General features: G+C 47.8%; 1 protein-coding gene across 1 annotated transcript; it reads right to left on the reverse strand.

Annotated features, from left to right (window-relative positions):
* Positions 1-49: 49 nt before the first annotated feature.
* Positions 50-4,304, reverse strand: Smpd1 (sphingomyelin phosphodiesterase 1). The gene is made up of 6 exons (XM_047517025.1): positions 3,788-4,304; positions 2,544-3,316; positions 1,632-1,803; positions 1,307-1,383; positions 956-1,101; positions 50-817 (listed from the first exon to the last, which is right to left on the reverse strand). Exons 1-6 carry the CDS (start codon positions 4,091-4,093, stop codon positions 408-410), a joined length of 1,884 nt encoding a protein of 627 aa, XP_047372981.1. The 5' UTR covers positions 4,094-4,304; the 3' UTR covers positions 50-407.
* Between the last annotated feature and the right edge of the window lie 5,351 nt (positions 4,305-9,655).

Raw genomic sequence — 9,655 nt, forward strand, 5'->3', positions numbered from 1 at the left:
CTGATTGCTTGGAAAGAAGAAACTGGGACAGCCACAGAGGAGCCTGGAGTCCAAGTCTCTTTTTATCTTTATTTTACCAGCCTGGCAGGATCAGGTAGCAGCAGTGGTGCAGGGTTCCTGGCCTGGCATGACAGCTACCGTATGAGTGCCCAGGGCATTTAGGCCTCAGTTCCATAGCCATGAAAGGACAGCAGCCCTAGGGCAGTCTGGATCCTGGGCAGGTGGAGCAGCCAAACCCTCTCCCAAATCCAGCTAAACCAGCTCTAGAAGGAAGGTCTTGTTTCCCAGTATACGTGGGGCCTGAGGATGGGCTCTTCCCTGGGATGTTCTGCCAGGTTGAATCACAGTACACTCAGGCTTTTGCTCCTTTCGTAACACTAACATTCTTGACTCTGGGCCGTGTGGCCCTAGCAGAACAGGGGCCTTGGCCACAAGGTTTGGACACCTGGGAGGCTCCCATTCGGCACCAGGTGGCGGCACAGAGCAGGGCTGTCAGCTCTGGCAGAGAGCTGGGCGCACAGAGTAGCGAGGCGGCAGGGTGCACCACAGGGCTCCGAGGGCGGGTGGCCCTTATGATAGAGAAACCAGAAGGTCTGGAAGAGTCGCATGTCATCCCGCATGCGGTATACCAGGTCGTGCCAGGCAGCCGGCAGTGCATTGGGCAGCCCATAGGTTTCTCGAGCCCTGTAGAGGAGCTGCCAGTGTGGTGTGGCTCCAGGTGCATTTGCCTGTGTGAGGTTCAGGATGTAGGTCTCGTGGTCCAGGACCACGTGAGAGCTCCCGGTATAGTTTCCATCTATTTGATAGACGCGGTAACCTACAAGGAAGGACAGGAAAGGAGCAAAGGCAAGTCCAGGGAGGACCACACATCCTGCCCCTTGCCAGCCTTGGCTCCCACCCCCTTCACCTGTCCCACCAACACCCTGATAAGGAGGATCCCCTCTGCATCACTCACCAGGATTAAGGCTGATGTAGGTGGTGGCGCTGGGTGCCAGGAAGGCTATGGCCAGTGGCCGGCTCAGAGTCTCTTCATCATAGAAGACCTCAAACTCATCTACATGAGTGTGACCAAAGAATTGACCAGCCAGGGTGTTCTCATACCTGGCCAGAAAACACAAATTATATTCAAAAGATTCTATGGTGGGGGAGGAAGAGCTAGGGATTTAGGATGCTCCTTCACCATCTTCTTCAGAGATAGCCTGCCCACCAACCTATGGAGCAGCAGGGAAGCTGAGACATTCGAGGGAATTTTAACCTTTAGATTCTTTATCCCCCCACCACCCCATTCTCACCCACTTCTTCCTACCTGGCTACAATCCGGTAGTAATTCCAGCTCCAGCTCTTTAGGCAGTGCCCTGGGGGAATGTGACCAATGATATGCACCTGGGGGAGAAAGAAGGGTGGTTATCAGGGCATCAAAGGACCCAGGCAGCCCTGGCTAGAGAGTGTAGACGAAGTGTAGATGAAAGGGCTTTCCAGTATGACCAAGAGCTGAACCCCCAGGAAATAGGTTAACACCACCAGAAAATCAAGCTTCTCTGCTCACAGGTGTTCTAGTTCGAACAGTAGCTTGCTTCTCCCCCAACTCCCAGCTGTACCTACTCCACAAGGTTCCCACCACTGTCCCTCACTTTTTCTCCTCGATCCTCAGCAGCCTGAAGTTCCCCCACCAGCCACTGGAGCTGTCCAGCGGGGTCTGTGGAGTTGATCAAGAGCCAGAAGTTCTCACGGGAACAAAAATTCATATTGAGAGAGATGAGGCGGAGGCCTGGGCGTGGGGAAAGGGCATAGAACCCCCCAATTCTGAAACAAAGTGAACAAGATGGTCAACACTTGTTCATAATCCTATCCTGCATGTCCAGTCTTGTGATAGGCAGAGGCACACATGAGGTCATTCCCACACTGGAGGAGTTTGCATTCTAGCTAAAGACTAAACTGCACTAATTATAGGACTCCTACGACACAGAAGAATGGCTCAGAGTGCCGGAGCTCCAGGAGCACTGGGGAAGAGAGAAAGGTGAGTTAGAATGGGAAAAGACCTTTCTGACAGAAGATGACGTGGGCTTGGGAAAATAGGGAAGAGTTGGGGATGTTAAAGAGGAGAGGAAATAATTTTAGAGAGGACCAACACAGGCAGGCATGGTGGTACATGCCTGTAATCCCAGTTACTCAGTAGGATACAAGTTCAAGGCCAGCTTCAGTGCGTAAGTGAGTCCCTAAGCAACTTAGTAGACCGTGTCTCTAAATAAAATATAAAAAAGGGCTGGGGATGGGACTTAGTGGTTAAGTGACCCTGAGTTCAATCCCTAGTACCAAAAAAAAAAAAAAAAAAGCCAACACAAAGACGGGCTGGGGCGTGGAGAAGTTATGCTTTTAGCTCTTTGAAGGAGATAAGGGTAGAAAGGGAAGGTGGGGTCAGATTAGGGAGGACCAGTGAAGAGCCCTGAGGACTCATGGGAGGAGTCTGAGATAATGCCCCAAGTTCTCTCCCTGTTTGGTCCACCTTTCTTTTCCCTTCTTGGCTTTAAATAAAACTTAAGTACCTGAGGGTGTGAAGGGCTTCAGCAGGTAGCCAGGGCTCCCATGCCTTGGCCATTGCCTCATAGAGCCAGCGGGAAGAGTGGTTGCCCTCTATGAAGGGGGGAGGAAAGCCATTGACGGGTGTGCTCTCATGGTTGCCCACAGCAGGGTACACTGGAACTGGCCCCAAGAACTTCCTCACAAGGTCTGTGATGGTGGTCAGGGCTCGCAGCTGGTCCTGACGAGACTGTTGCCAGACATCATGGGCGGGGATGTCTCCTGTCCAGTACACCATATCAAAAGGGCCAGCAGGGCCCAGCCCACTCAACAGGCTCTCCAGGGTCCTCAGGGGCAGATCACACTTGCTGTACTCTCCCCAGTATCCAGCACCTGGCTGAGAGGTGGGTGGCAGGCCAGAGCCCCGGCGGCAGCACAGAGGATCTGCACAGTTAGGATCTGTGCCCTCCAAATAGTCATGATCCCAGTGCAGGTCAGTGAGAAAGAGAACGCGACTGACAGGGGCACCTGGGGCTGGTGGACTGGGTGGCTTGGGAGGTGGCTTCGGCACAGCTGGCAGAGAGATGTTCCAAGATGAGAAAATATCCCAATGCCCACAGGTAGAGCCCAGGAGCAAGCCACAGGCCTCAGATGGGCTCAGCACGGAGCGTGTCCACACCTCCACCATATCATCCTCAAAGAGCTGGACAGCTGACTGGCACACAGCCGGTGGTGCAATGTTCAGCATCTTGCACAGTTTGATGGCCACTGAGCCCACCCGTGCCACATTGGGCTCTTTCTGTAGTAGGAGGAACCAGCAGTGAGAAGTCAGAGATGAGGCAGGGGAATCAGGTCAATCCTGATCACCACTCTGTGGGCCTCTATGTCCAAACTGGGTCTGGGCTGGACTCAATGCCACATGATGAAGAGACCTCAGTACCTCCTACATAATGCCCCTGTGACTCAGGAAACAACAGGCCATTACTTCCCCTTCAGCTCAGTGACCAGCAACATTTCAGGATTATGCTTGACTGGCAGGCTTTCTCAGGCACTGTCTCCACTCTTTCCTTATTTTACTAAGGTCACAATGGGGTAGCAATGGCAGGTAGGCATGGATATCCCCAAAATGAAGTGAAGTCAGTAAAGTCATGTAGAAGCCAGTCTGTCTAACAGGGATGCATTCAGATCTCATGGCCCCCCATTAGTCCCAGCCCCCATCCTCAGAACTTCCCCTTGACCCGCTCCACCACAGTCCCTTTTTAGTGCTCACCTTCAGTCCGAAGTTGATGGCGGTGAAGAGGCCTTTGCAGACTGGGCAGGTGAGGTTTCTCCACCCAAAGGTATCCCGGAGCTGGGGGACAATGCCATCAAACCTGGCAGGATGGTCTTGAGCAGGAAGAGGGTGAGCTCTGGCAGGGGCCCAGAGAACCATGGGGTCAAGTAGAACCAGCATCAGCGCCAGGCTCAGGACCATCCAAGGGAGTCTCAGACTGGGAGCTCCCGAGGTCCTCTCCAGTGCCTGCTCCCAGCAGAACCTGGGATGGCCCCAGCGGGTTGACACTCCGTGGCGGGGCATAGCCGGGTTTCCCAGACAGGGCTTCTTCGCCCTTCCGGCCCCTACCGGCCTAGGGCCAAGCCCCGGTGGCGCTGGGGACACCCGATTACCCTTCGCTGTGGTCGACTGATTGCTCAGCAGCCTTCCATAATGCAGCTCCACCCCTTCCTGTTCCTCCCGTGCCCAGCAGCTGATCCTGGCGGTGGCGGGTGGTCCTGTCAACGCTGCGGAGGCGGAGCGGGCGAGGCGCGCCGGGGACCGCCCCGGGTCCCGCCCCTCCAGCCCCCGCCCCCCGCCGCCCTGACCCGGACCGCGCGGGCCACTGGGATGGGCGGACGCTCTCCGGGGTTAACTGGGGCACCGCCTTGCTGTCACAGTCGCAGGAGGCCGCGGTGCTCTCGCCCGATCTAGTGAGGCTGGTGGAAGCCCTTCGGAGGCTCGCAGGCGCCTCCTCGCTCGGATCGTCATTCAGATTCCTGGAATAGCTGTCAGGCTGACCCCGGCATCTAACTCCCAGACCCGCAGAGGAAGGCGCGGCCGCGACCCACCCACGCACCGTGTTGCCCTTGCCTAGCAGGCCCCTCCCCTGGATTGCCTACTCTCAGTCTCGGGCAGCGGCACCCTTGAGTCACCTTCACTAAGAATCTTTGAGTCACTTTTGATTCAGAATTCTCCAGAGGGAAGGGACCCTGGACACACGCGGGGACACACTTGCTTTCTTTCCATAGATGAGGAAAGTAAGTCTCGAGGGTGGTGACGTGAGTAAGAAACTGGAGACCATACAGCTACCAAGGCCAGGAACATGGACTAGACCTTGGGTCTTCCACCACCCATTTATTGAGTTCTTTATGAGTGCTGAACACGAATTCAGACAGGCATTTTTAAATTACTAATCTTCAATTCTCATAACCCTACCAAGTAAATATAAAACTATCATTATTCCCATTCTACACGTAGGAAACCTGAGGCACAGGGAAGTTAAGTGGCAGAACAGCAATTAAAAACCTGATCTGTTTGACTCCTAAAGAACTTCTCCGAGATCCACAGAATGAGCAAGTCCTTTCCCTTTCTTTTTCTTTCTTTCTTTTTTTTTTTTTTTTTTTCCTTTTTGGTACCGGGGATTGAGTCCAGGAGCACTTTACCACTGAACTACATCACCAATCCTTTTATTTTTTATTTTGAGACAGGGTCTGGTTAAGTTGTGTAGAGTCTGGAACCAATGATTCTTCTGTCTCAGTCTCCCAAGTCACGATGATTATAGGCTATGCCATGGGTCCTGGCAGAAAGAGCAAGTCCTGTTGTTACAGGGCTGGGGCCTTTTAGCAAACAGGCATGTGAAAAATTTCCCCTACTTCACCCTGATTCTTGCAATCAAATCAGAAAGGTTTCAGACTAGCTCAAAGTAACAGGCATAGGCTTGTTAGACGGGATGGAAAAGGGGACACTCAAGGGAGATAATGGGTCCTCTCAGAGAGGAAGGACAGCGAACAAACGTTGTGGTGCTCACCTATAATCCCAGCGACTCCAAAGGATTGCAAGTTCAATACCAGCTACAGCAATTTAGTGAAGCCCTGAGCAACTTGGCGAGATCCTGCCTAAAACTACAAAATAAAAAGGCTGGGGATGTGACTCAGTGGTTAAGTGCCCTTGGGTTCAATTTCCCAGTACCAAAGAGAAAAATAAAAGAGAGAGGAAAGGAGATGGCCTCATGTATACCAAGCAAACAGTTTACCACTGAACCACAAACATAGCCCAGACCTTCAGTTTTTTTTTTTTTGTTTGTTTGTTTGTTTCTTTGTTTTGTTTTGTTTTTTTGTGGGACCCAGAGTGTCCCATCCAGGTTCACCTCTTGACTTTTCACTGTCAGCATAATGACATTGGTCTTTCAAGTCCCCACTGCCATGACAATTTAGGATGTGGCCTGTGTTAATGTTACTGAAGCTTGATCCTTTTCCCCGATGCCAATCCAATGATAAAAACCAGGGTTTTTTGGTACTGGGAATTGAACCCAGGAGCACTTAACTACTGAGCCACATCCCAAGCCCTTTTTACTTTTTATATTTGAATTAGGGTCTTGTAACAGTGCTCTACTTTATGCTTTGAATGTAATTCTGCTGTTCTGCAACTGCAACTTGTTTTTTAAATGGACATGTTTCTTTCTCTTCCTCTCTCCCTACTCCTCCCTAATCTCTTCCCCCTCCCTCATTTCAGGGGAAACAGGATTATCTTTCTTCCCCATCCTGGCAGATTTATCTGTCTCTAAGTACATACCTACCATAGAAACAAAGTTATCCAGACTTTGAGGATGGCACCGAAAGATATAAAAAATGACTATCTCCCAAATTAACAAGTGAATTACAACTCCAGACAGAGAACACATGGAAAATAGCCTTTGAACCGTCTCTTTAAAAGCCTTCTGTTCCTGCCAATGGGCAGAATCATAGCCTGTGGGATAGGAGTCCCCTGTGTTTCTCCTTTGCTAGCAAAGCAAGAAACCTTTTTCCTTTTTCTCAAAATGTGTACTCATTATTGGATTGACATTGGAAACAAGGACTGGAATTTTGGCAACACGCATGCTAGGCAAGTACTTTGCTACTGATCCACATCCCCAGTCCCTCTTTTTATTTTTTGGCAGGATTTAAGTTTCTGAGGCTGACCTAGAACTTGCCATCCTCCTGCCTCACTCTCTTGAGTTACTGGGATTATAGGTGTGCTCCACTATGCTCAGCTCTCCTGTTATATTTCTCACCTATGGTTAGTTGAATTTCAGATTCAGAGTTTATGGACATGGATAGAAGTACTCAGAACCCCAGAGTTATTATAAAGAAAGATTAAACTGAAGGCATTTCAGATTCAACAGATCCCAGCGTAACCAAAAGCTCCTCTTTGTCCCTGATGTCAATCCAGTAACAAGGACACAGAACTGAGAAAAGAGAAAAAGAAGGTTTATTGCTTTGCTAGCAGAGGAGAAGCACAAGGGACTCCTGTCCCAAACACCCTGTGTTTCTGCCCATCAGGGTGAACAATGTTTTTTAAAGATTCAAAGACTACATTTCACATGTTCTCTGTTGGGAATTGTAATTTGTTTGTTAATTTGGGAGATAGTCATTTCTGAGATCTTCTGATGTCAAAGTCTGAATTACTTCATTCCTGTGGTGGGTGTATGCTCAAGGACAGATAATTCTGCCTAGGATGGGGAAGAAAGCTAATCCTGTCCCCCCCACCCCCAAGACTGGGGAAGGGGCAAGATTAGGAGGGGGAGGGAGAGAAAGAGAAAGAAACGTGTTCATTTTAAAATAGTCTCAGTGACAGAGCAACAAGAGCTATATTCAGACCATAAAATGGACCACTGTTACACCAGAAGAAACTTTTTTTTTTTTGTACCAGGAATGTTTTACCACTGAGATACATCCCCAGCCCTTTGTATTTGTCATTTTGAGACAAGGCCTCCCTAAGTTATTTAGGGCCTCCCTTAAGTTGCTGAGGCTGGCCTAGGACTTGCAACCCTTTTGTCTCAGTCTCCTGAGTCCCAGGGATTACAGGTGTGTGCCAACCACATCAAGCAGAAGAAACTTTTTTTTAATAGGCATTTTTTTTTACCTTTATTTTATTAATTAATTTGCTTTTTATGCAGTGCCTCACACATGCTAGGCTAGGCACCCAATACCTCACACAAGTGCTCTACCACTGAGCTACTGAAGCTTCCTTTATTCAACTAAAATAACAATTTCTGAAAAAAATGAGGACTGCCACAGATATCCTCTTCTGAGGGGCTTCTAACTCCAGGAGAGAGATCAAGAATAAACTTAACCCTAAACACCCTCTCCAGGGGAGTTTTATGGCCCCAAAGGAGACAGAAAGACCACTCATACTGATGCGAACATTATCACAATCTTTCTTGTCTCACCTTTATTTCTCTTAAAAACCTGTCATGTTTGCTAAAGAAACCTATTTTCTCCCTCTTTCCTCCCTCCCTTTCCCCTCTCCTTCTCCCTCCCTCCCTTTCCCCTCTCCTTCTCCCTCCCTCCCAGCTAAGCCTTTCTCCCTTTTACCTTTCCCCTACTAAGTTAGGTTTATAAGCCTTTAATTTTAACCATTTAATGAGCCATCTACTTTTTTTTTTTTTTTTTTTTTTGCAGTGCGGGGGGGATTGAACCCAGGGCCTTGTGCTTGCAAGGCAAGCACTCTACCGACTGAGCTCTCTCCCCAGCCTGCCACCTACTTCTTTTGTTGATTCCCTGTACATACAAATAAACCCCTTTCTCTTGTTAATCTATCTTTTGTCACTCTAATTCACAAGCCTTAAGCACTGAACAGAAGAGGGTGGAGGAAAAAAGTTTTTCCTTCCTGACAGCTACTTCTTTGTCATAACTGTATGACTGAATCTATAATAGCTCTTTGGGGATTAGAATTTTGGCAAAAGAAAACGGAGGGAGAAGGGATGTAGTGCACAAAGTACAAGGCATTTAAGTGCGTGGTATTTTTGCTATGAAACATAATATCCCCTTTCTTGTTTGCCTGCCAGGGATTTCAAGTAGTCTCATTTCTCCTTAACGGATACTGCTCTGAATATCTGCTCTTCATTGTGTAGGAGGACACTGATGACCTAGTGTTGCAAATTCTACCTGTTCTCCAAGACCTCGGCTCATTTCCCATGTCCTTAGTAATATATATATATTGTTTCCCCCTTATTTTCACTCCAATATATATATATATAATATATATATATTGTTTTTTATTTATATATTGTTTCCCCTTATTATCACACCAATATATATATTATCACACTATATATATGTATATTATCACACCAATATATATATAATATATATATTGTTTTATATATAAATATATATTAAATATATTATATTATAATATATATATTGTTTTATATATATATATTGTTTCCCCTTATTATCACACCAATATATATATATATATAATATATATATTGTTTTCCCCTTATTATCACTCCTCCTTCTCCTCCTCCTCATCCTCCACCTCCTCTTCCTCCTTCTTCTTCTTCTCCTTTTCCTCCTCCTCTTCCTCCTTCTTCTCTTCTTTTTTTAGTAACTTATTTCTTCTTTTGGGGTTGGGGTACCAGGTATTGAACTCAGGGCACTCTGTCACTGAGCCACATCCCCAGCCCTTTTTTGTGTTTTATTAGAGACAGGGTCTCACTGAGTTGCTTAGTGCCTTGCTTTTGCTGAGGCTGGCTTTGAACTTGCAATCCTCCTGCCTCAGCCTCCCTAGCCTCTGGGATTACAGGGGTGCACCACAGTGCACCCTCGTGCCCGGCAATAATATTTCTTGACCACTCTCTTCTTTCCCATTTTCCTAGTCCTCTTTTACAGTGTTTTCACATTCTATCCTTGCTTTGATGGAACCTTCAATAGCTTTATACCACATGCTCTTATTCTTCTGGGTAGGTGATCAAAAATTCTTCCCCTATTATACCCCATTTGTGTATAATGAATTAAAATGCAGTCTGTAAAAATAAAAATCTAAATAAAATAAAAAAAGAAAAAAAAATTCTTCCCCTGATCTGGACAGCATAGTTCTCCAGGAATCACATACAGATGC

The sequence above is a fragment of the Sciurus carolinensis genome, chromosome 11, assembly GCF_902686445.1.
Source record: "Sciurus carolinensis chromosome 11, mSciCar1.2, whole genome shotgun sequence".
NCBI lineage: Eukaryota > Metazoa > Chordata > Mammalia > Rodentia > Sciuridae > Sciurus > Sciurus carolinensis.